Source organism: Thermobia domestica, chromosome 3, assembly GCF_964235325.1.
Source record: "Thermobia domestica chromosome 3, izTheDome1.hap1.1, whole genome shotgun sequence".
Classification (NCBI taxonomy): Eukaryota; Metazoa; Arthropoda; class Insecta; order Zygentoma; family Lepismatidae; genus Thermobia; species Thermobia domestica.
In genome coordinates, this window is record NC_137456.1 from 49,463,278 (window position 1) to 49,477,809 (window position 14,532).

Genomic DNA, 14,532 nt, shown 5'->3' on the forward strand with positions numbered 1-14,532 from the left:
CTTATTATAGAATTCTATTTTAAGTATTCATTGTTTCAGAAAGGAAGCTTATTATTAGAGATAAATATTTTAAATATTCATAATTTTGAATCACAAAACGAGCAAGATATTTACACTAAGAGAAGAATAAATGTAACAACTTCCGAAAATATTTCACCAACAGAAAATAATATAAATTGAGCATTTATTAACACTGACAGAACAAGAGTATAACAACTTCCGCATATATCTGCACTAACAGAAAAAAAGAGTATAACAACTTCCGCATATATCTGCACTAACAGAAAAAGAGTATACAACTTCTGCATATATTAGCTGACAGAAGAAGAGTATAACAAATTCCGCATATACTAACACTGACAGAAAATGAGTATAACAACTGCCGCATATATTACCACTGACAGAAGTGCTCCTTCGTCGTTAAGCGGTTAGTGTTCGAGCCTTTGGCATGGTAGACCTGAGTTCGGTTCCCGGCGAGAGCTCAAGTAGTTCGGATTTCACGTTAAGTTTTAGGTCTATGTCTCATATAGACACGTTGCTGAAAGGGACGCTAAACAATATCAGATCAATTCACATCAGCACTGACACAAAAGAGGATAACGACTTCAGCATATATTTCCAGTTACTCATCATTCTTGTGAGGTTGGTGCGAATGAAATTTCCACTTTGACGTCTGGTGATAAGAAAAACGTAGATGTACTCAGGCCACGCATCTAACGTCAAAAACTCTGCATACGTCCAGAAAACAGGCTGGGGTACCCAGACAGACAGGAGGCAGTGCGTGATCCAACAGGATTGTACGAAAATACACCATGAATACAGAGCTGCGAGTGATTTCGTTACTGGGAATTTAAACTGGGGCGTTCTGCACAGTAAAATCACAAAATACGTTATCAGTGCATTTTGAGACAAGAGTGACATCTGTAGGCACCGTCCATTGGTTGAGGTCCTTAGGAACACCGTGAAACTAGATTCCGGAAAAGCGTTCATGCATTGGGATAGGATGTTGGACATACACCACACCACTGACGTTCGGTGGTTTCATTCAATTGGTAAGTTGAAAAAGTTGAATTGGGACTGGCATTCACTCGCAATTTCAGACGTCATAAACGTAGACCTAAAGTGTGTGGGTTGTACTAAAATTTCTTATTAAATCAAGAGTTGCTTTTAGATTTCAGAGACGAAAACTGGAAGTAGAACTGTATGAGTCGTAATACAAATTATGTTATTTTATTTTACATAAATCCCATTGTGTTATTGGAAGTTGGTGATGTCATAAATGTAAACCAAAAATATACGAAAATGTTTATGAAAATTTCTCATTCAACACATCTTCTTTTTCTCACTTTTATATGTGAGGTTTGAAACCTGAAAGCAACACTAGATAAAGTGTCTAACAAGTTTTAACATTGCAAAGTACGTAATTATATACCTCTAAAGTCGGAAACACACTTAATTGTTTGCATACTTCCACAAAACATACATACACCAAATTTTGCATACTTGTTTGTCATGGGATGTGAGTAATGGGAAAATTCCGATATCACGAAAAAGGCGACATTTTCCATTTAAATGAAGTGTCGAAATTTTTCGTCGTTTCGAAATGCTGGTTTTTAGAGTAGTTCCGCACACCATAGAAACGTCATATTTTGTCAGGCAGTGAAGCTAGAAACATAGTTTATGATAGAAGAAAGAGCATTAAAATTCGTTTTCGTTTCGCGGCGCAAATCGAAAAAATGTGAAATTTGTAATGGCTGTATCTAGGGTGTTGAAATTTCGAGGTGATGTTTATTCTGATGCGTAGTTTGCGAATCCGCCCTTAAACTTGAAAAAAATAGTCATGTTCGGTGTAAGAAAGTGCTAGGAATGTTATAAGGGGGCGTCTAATTCTACACAACTTGTAGATATTGTGGAATCACGAAATTGCGTTCAAGTGTGTAGAGTACAGTGCATGTGAGGGGAAAAATCGGACATGTTGGAAAAGTCGCCATCTTCGATTCAAAATGGTGGCTCAAAAATTTGTAACCATGAAAATTGTAAGTTGTGCTCTTGGTAGGTAAGCCAGGTTTCGCTATGTTATTAAGGACGTAGTTCAGTTTAAGTGAAGAAACAAATCATTGGAGAAGTCGCCATCTTGAATTCAAAATTGCCATATTTTTGAATTGCCTTCATTTGGCCTCTTATGTGGTATATTGAGGAGAATAGAACAAACGAAATTTAACGTAGTAAGTTAGCTCCGCGGTAAAGTGTCTGATTTCTGAGTAGCAGGTCTGGGTTCGAATCCCCGCACACCTTGTTTTATCTTGCGTTTTTTTTTCTTATCACGTTGCTTCGTTTTACCAAATAGTTTCTGTTGGCATTGCGTGAACAAAATATTTTTGTTATTACAGACATAGACGGAAAGGATATATTTATACGCTAACTGTTGAGATGGTCTCGAAACTAGGCAGTATGTTCGTGTAAAGTTTCGAGACGATACTGAAGTATTTAAAATCAAACATATGTAGCTTTGGAAATGGAGCATCACCAGTGTCTCTATCGGAAGGAATGTTCGGGGGGGGGAGAGTATTACCCCGGGGGCACTGCTGATAACATTCTGTTTGTTATTGTATTATAAACGTATTATTTTAATCTCGCCAGGGGCGCTCTGAGGAGGCAGTGTCCCCCAAAAAGAGTCTGAAAGAAACATTGGGCATCATTTTCACGATATAGTGTCCATACAAGACAACAATACATTTTGTCTCGCAACAACAGTGTCTGCTTGAAACCGGAAACGATTGCAAAATATCTCTCTCCCCTTTTATGTTCCTCGTTAAGATACATACGTATAACAAATTTGAAGTGAATACCACAAATGGAAAGTATAAAATATTAATTTTAAGGAAATACACACACACACAGGGACGTACGCAGGGGGTGGGTCCTGGGGGTCCGGACCACCCCCGAAATTCCAACTTTTGAGTAAATTTAGCCTAATTTTTGGGACAAATTTAGGAATTTCAATATAAAATACACTGATATTGAGTTTGGCCCCTCCCGAAATAAATTCCTGCGTACGTTACTGCGCACACACGCTCATACACGCACACACACACACACAAATGGGCACTTTTTGAAAATTGTCTCGTCGGCAGCGTACATAATTTTAATATATAAGATACGTGGAAAAGTGCCCCTTTCGATTTAATAGTTTTAGTTGCGGGTCCGGTTGGAATGAAATGCCGTATATAATAAAGTCAAGCTTATTTTTAATCACCTATGCTATAAAAATAAACTTTCAAAGAAAGAAAAAGTGAGAGAAAATCTTGTTGGGAATCGAACCCAGGTCTTTTGCACACTACTCAATTCCTTAGATTTTGGACTTCCTAGTTACTGGTCACATAGTACTGGTACGTAGCGGGCCCGCGTCCGTTGAATTACACCTCTAAAATCGGAATAGTAATCGTGTTATACATGTGTTTTTTAGGATGATTAAGGAAATGATGTCTTGTTATTTGATTGTAATAAGAAATTAGAAAGACACGATTCTAGTACAATGTTCTACTACAGTGTAGAAAGTGGTGTTGTTTTAGTTGCTATAAACAAATTTTTTAAAAGCCTCTAATAATATTCATATTCTAAATTACCTAATAAATAAACGTCTTCATTGAAAATATAAGAGTAAAGATACAGGAAGACTGTATGTAATTGTCCAGTATAAATAATCATTTCAACAAGTCCTGTTGCCCAATAATTACTTTTGTACCAAAGGACAGCATTGTAATACAGTGTACTACGTTACTGTGCAAAAACTGGTGTTCAAACAAATGTTATGGACTAATGTTTAAAAAGCCTTAACAAAATTCATGTTTGTAAATTACGAACAATTTTAGTCTTCATAAAAATACAAGACGAGAGATACAGGCAGACTGCAAGAAATTGTCCAGTAAATATGAAATATTTCAAAAAGTCTTGCTGCAGGTAATATGTACTACCATGCTGAAGGGTTCCATTATAAGGGACTTTTCTATATTACAGTGCAAAAGTAGTGTTCTCTCAAATGTTACCAACAAATGTTTAAAAAGCCTCCAACAATAATCATATTTGTAAATCACCTACAAATTGTAGTCTTCATTGAAAATACATGAATAAATATACAGGGAGACTGCAAGAATTTGTGCAGTATATATGAAACTTTTCAAGAAATCTTGCTGACGTAATATGTACAACTATGCCCAAGGTTTCCATTATAATCCACTGTACTACATTATAGTACAAAAGTAGTGTTCACTCAAATGCTATGAAAAAAATTTAAACAATCTCCAACAATATTCATATTTGTAAATTATCTAGTAAATTGTAGTCTTCATTGTAAATACAAGAATAAATGTGCAGGAAGACTGAAATATTTTCCCACCCTTATATCACAGATATGAATTACTTTTCCTGCAGGTAATATGTACAATTAACTACAACGACACTATTATAATACATTGTACTAAATTACACTGCAAAACATAATATTAAAAAATGCTACGAATAAATATTTGAAAGGTTGCAAAAATCACATTTGTAAACAGTGAGTGTTTTCGCAAAATGCAAGGTTTAATAGGTAGGCTATTGGAAGACAGTGTCCGCTGTTTATGTTTGAGAAAATAATTTCTGTTATTGTCTCTAACATGTATAGATGTGCGCAAAGTGTACATAATAAGCCATGCACATGATTGCCAGAGTAGAAGTAGTTATAGAGTTCTTTCTAATAAATTGTGTGTTTGCTTTTCAAAGTTACATGGAAGGAATAATACCGGTTGAATTGAAGTATGTGTTGGTAACAGGTGTCTGCTGTAAAGGGAAGTGAATTCCTGAAGGAATAGTTTTCTAGAACATGACACCTCATGGCAAAGGCCGGACCGGGGGCCTGGGGGCGGAGCCCCCAGCGAGCTCTAGCGAGTTAACACCTAAAATACGAAGTACCGATAAATTACGAAGTAATTAACACCTAAAATTTAGGAAGGTAATAAACGTAGACCTAAGTAGAAATACGGCGTTTTTACACAAAAATATCTTTATTTAATATATATATATATATATATATATATATATATATATATATATATATATATATATATATAGTTTTGTATTTGAGACGTTAAAGCTTGAAGATACATTAAATAAATGGTAGTACAAATTTTACCATATTACTCTTTTTAAACTCTACGTAGTGTGATCGGCAGTCACTCGGACATAGGAGCGTCATAAATGTAGACCGAAAATATTAGACTGTTTTATTTACATTTGAGACGCCAAAACTGGAAACAGAATTAAAGGATTTAACATATAAACTATACCATATTCATAAATCCCAGTGCAACAGGTGCCCATCTAGAATCCGGGGAATGAAAAACGTAGTTCGGTAACTCGAACTTTTAAAATAAAATTTTCTCATTCATTTAGATGCAGCTACTTTTAACATTTGAGATGACAAAAACTGATCGAGGATTAGGTGAATAGTAATACAATTTATATTACCCACTCCAAAAGGTTCGGGATTTCTGGTTTGCTCCCAACTCACGTCAAGTGGGCTTTGTGGTGGACAAACACCGTATGCATGGGTTTTTCCTGGGGTTCTCATGTTTTTCTACTTTTTTCATTCCCTTATTTCACCATCATCACCATCCTCCTTTACCCTACCCGACATAATCGTGATATTAAAACTTAAACAATTAATTTTCTAGAAAGTTAGGACTTTTATAGCAATTATTCGGATTCCAGAGCGTGATTCCTCTGTGCCTGAAACCATTAGAAACCTAGGGTTAATAAGAAACGAAGCAAGTTCTCACGTCGCATAACATGTAAATGAGTGACGTAGACTGATAATACGATGATTTTACAAGAGACACGATGTCTCAGTGGTAATGCGTTCATCCTTGTTTCGAGGAATTCTTTGTTGGATCCTAATTCATGAAAATTCGTTGTGGACGAGATGGTGTCCGTGGGTTTTCTCCTGGTCCTCCCGCTTCCTTCCACATTCTCACTTACCCAATTCTTTCTTGATCATTCACTGTCATCTGTCGTGTAACTATTTATTAGTCTTCTCTAACCTAAAGAGTATGACTGCGGATCGTAAAAATTAGATTTTAAAGATTACGAGAATTTTATCAAAATTTCTCATTATTTTAACGTTGTATTTTACGGACTATAAGACACACTGTTTTCTTCGAAAAATTGCCTCCAAAATGCAGGTGCGTTATACTCAAAATTAATATAAAAATGTCCAGTGTTTGACTTAAAATTTCCGCCAGTCTTAAAAATGGCCATATATTCGATGCAGCGGGAAACATCTCTGGCAACATTGGATTCAACTGACAGCAGCACTGCACCGATGCGACGAACATGAGTTGCGAGGATTCACAAGCTTGCTAACACTGTCTCCCTCCCGCTCTGCCATCACAAACCCAGAACCACAGACAACAACTTACATACAGTAGTAGGGGCCCGCGTATATCTCGCCGAGTCAGCAAAAATTTTTGTGACGTCATAGGTCAAAGGTCAATGACCTTGGCCCGGGGTCAATGACCGAGGGGTACCTAGGACCACCCCCTCTAAATTTTGACAGGGGTACCATGGCCCACCCCCTAAATTTTGGCAGGGGTACATAGGACCACCCCCCTTAAATTTTAGAAATTGCCAAATCTAAAAATTTGATATGGTAGCCTAGGACCACAGTATGTACCTCTATCAGTATTGGGGGTCTATGTCGTTCCCTTTCATGGGTAAAAAATTGCCAAAAATTCAATTTTCGGGGGGTTTTGACCTAATTTATCCCCTTGGATGAGGTGTTATTACCCTATATAGTTATATGGGCGTATACAGGGGTCCATTCCCTTTCATAAGACATGGGTATATTAATGCACCCCTTGAAAAATTTGGGAGGGGTACCTTGGCCCACCCCTTAAATTTTGGAAATTGCCCAATTTAAACATTGGGTATTATAGTACAGGACCCTAATATGTATCATGATAAATTTGGGTGGTCCACCTCGTCCCCTTTTAGGGGTACAAAATTGCCAAAAATATAAACGTAAGCAATACGTTATACCACGTGTTTGGTTTTCGGCCTAATTTATCTCCTTGGATGAGGTCCTATTACCTTATATAGTTATATGGGCGTATACAGGGGTCCATTACCTTTCATAAGACATAGGTATATTAATGCACCCTTGAAAAAATTTGGGAGGGGTACCCTGGCCCACCCCTTAAATTTTGGAAATTGCCAAATCTAAAAATTGGGTGTGGTAGCCTAGGACCATAGTATGTACCTCTATCAGTATTGGGGGTCTATGTCGTTCCCTTTCATGTGTAAAAAAATTGCCAAAAATTCAAATTTCGGGGGTTTTTGACCTAATTTATCCCCTTTGATGAGGTGTTATTACCTTATATGGTTATATGGGCGTATACAGGGGTCCATTCCCTTTTATAACATATGGGTATATTAATGCACCCCTTGAAAAATTTGGGAGGGGTACCTTGGCCCACCCCTTAAATTTTGGAAATTGCCCATTTTCAACATTGGATATTATAGTACAGGACTCTAATATGTATCATGATAAATTTGGGTGCTCCACCTCGTTTCCTTCTAGGGGTACAAAATTGCCAAAATATAAACGTAAGCAATACGTTATACCACGTGTTTGGTTTTTGGTCGATTTTATCCCCTTTGATGAGGTGTTATTATTCTATATAGTTATATGGTCATGTATAGGGGTCCATTACCTTTCATAAGATATGGGTATATTTGTGCACTCCTTTAAAAATTTGGGAGGGGTACTTTGGCCCACCCCTTAAATTTTGGAAATTGCCCAATTTAAAACATTTGGTATTATAGTACCGGACCCTAACATGTATTATGATAAATTTGGGTGGTCCACCTCGTTTCCTTCTAGGGGTACAAAATTGTCAAAATATAAACGTAAGCAATACGTTGTACCACGTGTTTGGTTTTTGACCCAATTTATCCTCTTGGATGAGGTTCTATTACCTTATATCTTTATATGGTTATGTATAGGGGTCTATTCCCTATCATAAGACATAGGTACATTTGTGCACCCCTTTAAAAATTTGGGAGGGGGTACTTTGGCCCACCCCTTAAATTTTAGAAATTGCTCATTTTATATATTTGGTATTATAGTACTGGACCCTAACATGTATTATGATAAATTTGGGTGGTCCACCTCGTTCCCTTTTAGGGTACAAAATTGCCAAAATATAAACGTAAGCAATACGTTGTACCACGTGTTTGGTTTTGACCTAAGTTATCCCCTTGGATGAGGTCCTATTACCTTATATGGTTATGTATAGGGGTTTATTCCCTATCATAAGACATAGGTACATTTGTGCACTCCTTTTAAAATTTGTGAGGGGTACCTTGGCCCACCCCTTAAATTTTAGAAATTGCTCATTTTATATATTTGGTATTATAGTACTGGACCCTAACATGTATTATGATAAATTTGGGTGGTTCACCTCGTTCCTTTTAGGGCTACGAAATTGCCAAATTTTAGTACAACCACGTGTTTGTTTTTGGCTCAATTTATCCCATTGGATGAGGTCCTATTACCTTATATGATTATATGGTTATGTATATTGGTCCATTCCCAATTATAAGACATGGGTATATTGATGCAACCCGGGAGGGGTACCTTGGCCCACCTCTTTATTTTGGAAATTGCCCAAATTAAACATTTGGTATTATAGTACCGGACCTTAACATGTATTATTACTATAAATTTGGGTGTTTCACCTCGTTCCCTTCCATGGGTACGAAATTGCCAAATTTTAGTACAACCACGTGTTTGGTCTTTTGGCCCAATTTCACCCTTTGGATGAGGTCCTATTACCTTATATGGTTATATGGTCATGTATATATTGGTCCATTTCCTATCATAAGACAGGTACATTTGTGCACCCTTTAAATTTTTGGAAGGGGTACTTTGGCCCACCCCTTAAATTTTGGAAATTTTCCAATTTGAGCATTCGGTATCATAGTACATGCCTCAACATGTATCATGATAAATTTGGGTAGTTCACCTTGTTCCCTTTCATGAGTAAAAAAAATTGCCAAATTTTACTACAACCACGTGTTTGGTTTTTGGCCCAATTTCTCCCCTTTGATGAGGTTCTATTACCTTATATGGTTATATGGTCATGTATATAGGTTCATTTCATATCATAAGACATGAGTACATTGATGCACCCTTTAAAAATTTGGGAGGGGTATCTTGACTCATCCACTCAGTTTTAGAAATTGTTTAATATAAGCATTTGGTATCTTCGTACAGGTCTTCAATATGTACCACTATAAATTTGGATGGTCCACATCGTTCCCTTTCATGGATAAAGAACTACCAAAAATCAAATTTCGGAGGTTATTGACTCCTATTTAATACGTTATATGGTTTATTATCTCTATATGTTTATGTTCTCTTTTAAATTTGGGAATTATAAAATAACATAATTTGGTAAACGTTTTCTAGGACCCATTGGTGTTCCTCTTATGGCCAAATATTCAAAATTTAAAGGTTATTAACCGGCTTTATTATTAAATGAGTACAGGATTTATTACTTTTTCATAAGACACAGGTGTATTTGTGTACCAATCTTAAATTTTGGGAGGGGTACATTTATTATTGTCATATCAATAATTGGTAATTGTTTTTGGGTAAATCATTGTGATCACGTGATCAGTTATTGACCTATGATGGGATTAGGAGTCCAGGACATTGGTACATTTAAACTTTGTAGGATAATTTGAGAATGCGTCATTGGTATTGATTATTACAGCCAAATATAAACGTAAGCAATACGATGTACCACGTGATTGACCTTGACGAGGTAGTGTACAGGGATACATAGCTAACCTTATTGAATCTTATGACTCATAGTCTTAAGGGAATACATGCTACAACACTGGCAAAGTTATTGTTGATGCAATTTGATTGGTTGATCACTATCTTTCGTGCAATCTGATTGGCTGATCACTATCTTTCGTGCAATCTGATTGGTTGCTGATTTTCAAATCTTTGCTGCATTCAGTTTTATTTTAACATTTAAAAAGTTTGAAACTTTGGTTTGACATTTTTTCGTTTGATATTTTTCGTTTAAAAATTTTTGTTTCGAAATTTTTTGTTTCAAAATTTTGTTTGAATTTTTTTTGTTTCAGAATTTTGTTTGAAAATATTTTGTTTAAAATTTTTTGTTTGTAAATTTTTGTTTCAATTTTTTTGTTTAAAATTTTTTCGTTTGAAATTTTTCGTTTCCAAAATTTTTTTTCTGTTTCAAGATTTTTGTTTGAAAAAATTTTTCGTTTCCAAATTTTGTTTCAAATTTTTTGTTTGAAAATTTTTGTTTAAAAATTTTTTGTTTGAAATTTTTTTGTTGCAAAATTTTGTTTGAAAATTTTTTGTTTAAAATTTTTTGTTCGAAATTTTTGTTTTGAAATTTTTTGTTTCCAATTTTTTTTGTTTCGAAATTTTTGTTTTAAATTTTTTGTTTCAAACTTTGGTTTGACATTTTTTTAAAAGTTTGTGCACTCATTAGTAAAGAACCGGAACTGTTAGAACTAAAACCTCTGGCAACATTGTGGTGCAATAGTACACGTCAGAACACGATAATGCAACGTCATCAGTTTTGCATCATATATAAGTATCGTTCGAGTTAGTATTCATGATAACATCATCATGGCTACTTGTCTACAGTTTCTAAACACACGTGACGTGATGAAATCATTTACCAAGATTACTGATTTACAACAGAATGTACCTTATAGAATCTTAGCTAGCCAAATGATGATGGATTAAGAATCGTAGTGAAGCTTGAAAATGATAAGAATATAATTTTACCAGCAAGATATTTACCCATGGAAGCATCAAAACAAGAAGAAGTGCTGCGTTTCTTAAATACTGGATCTGTATCTTTATGTTACAAAAGACTCTTGGGTCGAAGTCATCAATTTGAATTTAGTACACAGCCAGATTCGTCAGCAATTGTGATGAAATCATGAATTCAAACGACAGCACATCAGCTGTAGTTGTATGAATTTGGTTGGGCAGCATGACGTCAGCAACTGTGATGAAATCATGAATTCAAATGTCAGCACATTCCTTTCCAATGACGTCAGCAATAACTATAAACCAGCAAATATAGTGTCATCCCACGAAATCATTTGAGCAAGTGCTTTTCAGGAGGAAAGATGTGTACTTTAACGATAAAGAGTTCATCTTCACAAGCTATTATCCAATAAATATATTTCAAACAAAAATGTGATGATTGGTATCAGTGCTAGAACATTTGAACCAGTGATTCGATTGGGCAAAGCAGAACAATTTGGTGTACAACTGACCTGTGAAGAATGGCACGAATCGACCAAATGAACGATTATTTTCATGATGAGCTAAATGTGACCATAGTCAAATCATTAGGCTCAAATCATGAAGTGGTGCTGCGTACAGTCCTCGAAGAGAAGATGGTGATGTTACGTAAAAAGAGTACATTTCATGTCCCTCACAACATGGTGTATCTAACACAAACTGAATGGAACAAATTCATCAGCGTATTTCAGTGTGCGAAACATGCGGTGGAAGTGTGTAACAAAACAAGTATATTCCTGAAAAAGTACTATTTGAAAAATGTGTTATGCATATTGTACAACATGTATCTAGATATTGTGATGGTTGTCAACATCGTTCGTGGGTGCATACCTGTTTTGATAAACAGTTTATTTGTGATCAAATGGACATTGAGTTTCCACCAATTGATATCGTAATAGACCTTAAAAGACTTCAATTGGAATTAAAATTATATGCTAAAGACAAACTAGTGCAAGAAGTTCAAAATACATTGTATCGACAATATCCAGATAATTTATCTGGTATGGATGTATGTGGAGTGTAATAAAATGATCCATTTCAATGAATTGTGTTTTTTCATTTCAAGTACAACCCTATGTTCTGACGTGTACTATTGCACCACAATGTTGCCAGAGGTTTTAGTTCTAACAGTTCCGGTTCTTTACTAATGAGTGCACAAACTTTTAAAAAAATGTCAAACCAAAGTTTGAAACAAAAAATTTCAAACAAAAATTTCGAAACAAAAAAAAATTGGAAACAAAAAATTTCAAAACAAAAATTTCGAACAAAAAATTTTAAACAAAAAATTTTCAAACAAAATTTTGCAACAAAAAAATTTCAAACAAAAAATTTTCAAACAAAAATTTTCAAACAAAAAATTTGAAACAAAATTTGGAAACGAAAAATTTTTTCAAACAAAAATCTTGAAACAGAAAAAAAATTTTGGAAACGAAAAATTTCAAACGAAAAAATTTTAAACAAAAAAATTGAAACAAAAATTTACAAACAAAAAATTTTAAACAAAATATTTTCAAACAAAATTCTGAAACAAAAAAAATTCAAACAAAATTTTGAAACAAAAAATTTCGAAACAAAAATTTTTAAACGAAAAATATCAAACGAAAAAATGTCAAACCAAAGTTTCAAACTTTTTAAATGTTAAAATAAAACTGAATGCAGCAAAGATTTGAAAATCAGCAACCAATCAGATTGCACGAAAGATAGTGATCAGCCAATCAGATTGCACGAAAGATAGTGATCAACCAATCAAATTGCATCAACAATAACTTTGCCAGTGTTGTAGCATGTATTCCCTTAAGACTATGAGTCATAAGATTCAATAAGGTTAGCTATGTATCCCTGTACACTACCTCGTCAAGGTCAATCACGTGGTACATCGTATTGCTTACGTTTATATTTGGCTGTAATAATCAATACCAATGACGCATTCTCAAATTATCCTACAAAGTTTAAATGTACCAATGTCCTGGACTCCTAATCCCATCATAGGTCAATAACTGATCACGTGATCACAATGATTTACCCAAAAACAATTACCAATTATTGATATGACAATAATAAATGTACCCCTCCCAAAATTTAAGATTGGTACACAAATACACCTGTGTCTTATGAAAAAGTAATAAATCCTGTACTCATTTAATAATAAAGCCGGTTAATAACCTTTAAATTTTGAATATTTGGCCATAAGAGGAACACCAATGGGTCCTAGAAAACGTTTACCAAATTATGTTATTTTATAATTCCCAAATTTAAAAGAGAACATAAACATATAGAGATAATAAACCATATAACGTATTAAATAGGAGTCAATAACCTCCGAAATTTGATTTTTGGTAGTTCTTTATCCATGAAAGGGAACGATGTGGACCATCCAAATTTATAGTGGTACATATTGAAGACCTGTACGAAGATACCAAATGCTTATATTAAACAATTTCTAAAACTGAGTGGATGAGTCAAGATACCCCTCCCAAATTTTTAAAGGGTGCATCAATGTACTCATGTCTTATGATATGAAATGAACCTATATACATGACCATATAACCATATAAGGTAATAGAACCTCATCAAAGGGGAGAAATTGGGCCAAAAACCAAACACGTGGTTGTAGTAAAATTTGGCAATTTTTTTTACTCATGAAAGGGAACAAGGTGAACTACCCAAATTTATCATGATACATGTTGAGGCATGTACTATGATACCGAATGCTCAAATTGGAAAATTTCCAAAATTTAAGGGGTGGGCCAAAGTACCCCTTCCAAAAATTTAAAGGGTGCACAAATGTACCTGTCTTATGATAGGAAATGGACCAATATATACATGACCATATAACCATATAAGGTAATAGGACCTCATCCAAAGGGTGAAATTGGGCCAAAAGACCAAACACGTGGTTGTACTAAAATTTGGCAATTTCGTACCCATGGAAGGGAACGAGGTGAAACACCCAAATTTATAGTAATAATACATGTTAAGGTCCGGTACTATAATACCAAATGTTTAATTTGGGCAATTTCCAAAATAAAGAGGTGGGCCAAGGTACCCCTCCCGGGTTGCATCAATATACCCATGTCTTATAATTGGGAATGGACCAATATACATAACCATATAATCATATAAGGTAATAGGACCTCATCCAATGGGATAAATTGAGCCAAAAACAAACACGTGGTTGTACTAAAATTTGGCAATTTCGTAGCCCTAAAAGGAACGAGGTGAACCACCCAAATTTATCATAATACATGTTAGGGTCCAGTACTATAATACCAAATATATAAAATGAGCAATTTCTAAAATTTAAGGGGTGGGCCAAGGTACCCCTCACAAATTTTAAAAGGAGTGCACAAATGTACCTATGTCTTATGATAGGGAATAAACCCCTATACATAACCATATAAGGTAATAGGACCTCATCCAAGGGGATAACTTAGGTCAAAACCAAACACGTGGTACAACGTATTGCTTACGTTTATATTTTGGCAATTTTGTACCCTAAAAGGGAACGAGGTGGACCACCCAAATTTATCATAATACATGTTAGGGTCCAATACTATAATACCAAATATATAAAATGAGCAATTTCTAAAATTTAAGGGGTGGGCCAAAGTACCCCCTCCCAAATTTTT

At 34.9% G+C, this 14,532-nt stretch overlaps 1 protein-coding gene across 1 annotated transcript in view; it reads right to left on the reverse strand.

The window, feature by feature from the left end:
• Nucleotides 1–6,047, reverse strand: part of LOC145681772 (glycine receptor subunit alpha-2-like) — a 49,240-nt gene extending 43,193 nt beyond the window's left edge. The window contains exon 1 of the mRNA XM_081753384.1: nucleotides 6,019–6,047. Coding sequence (XP_081609510.1) covers nucleotides 6,019–6,047 — 29 coding nt within the window. The remainder of the gene's footprint in view (nucleotides 1–6,018) is intronic.
• Nucleotides 6,048–14,532: the final 8,485 nt, after the last annotated feature.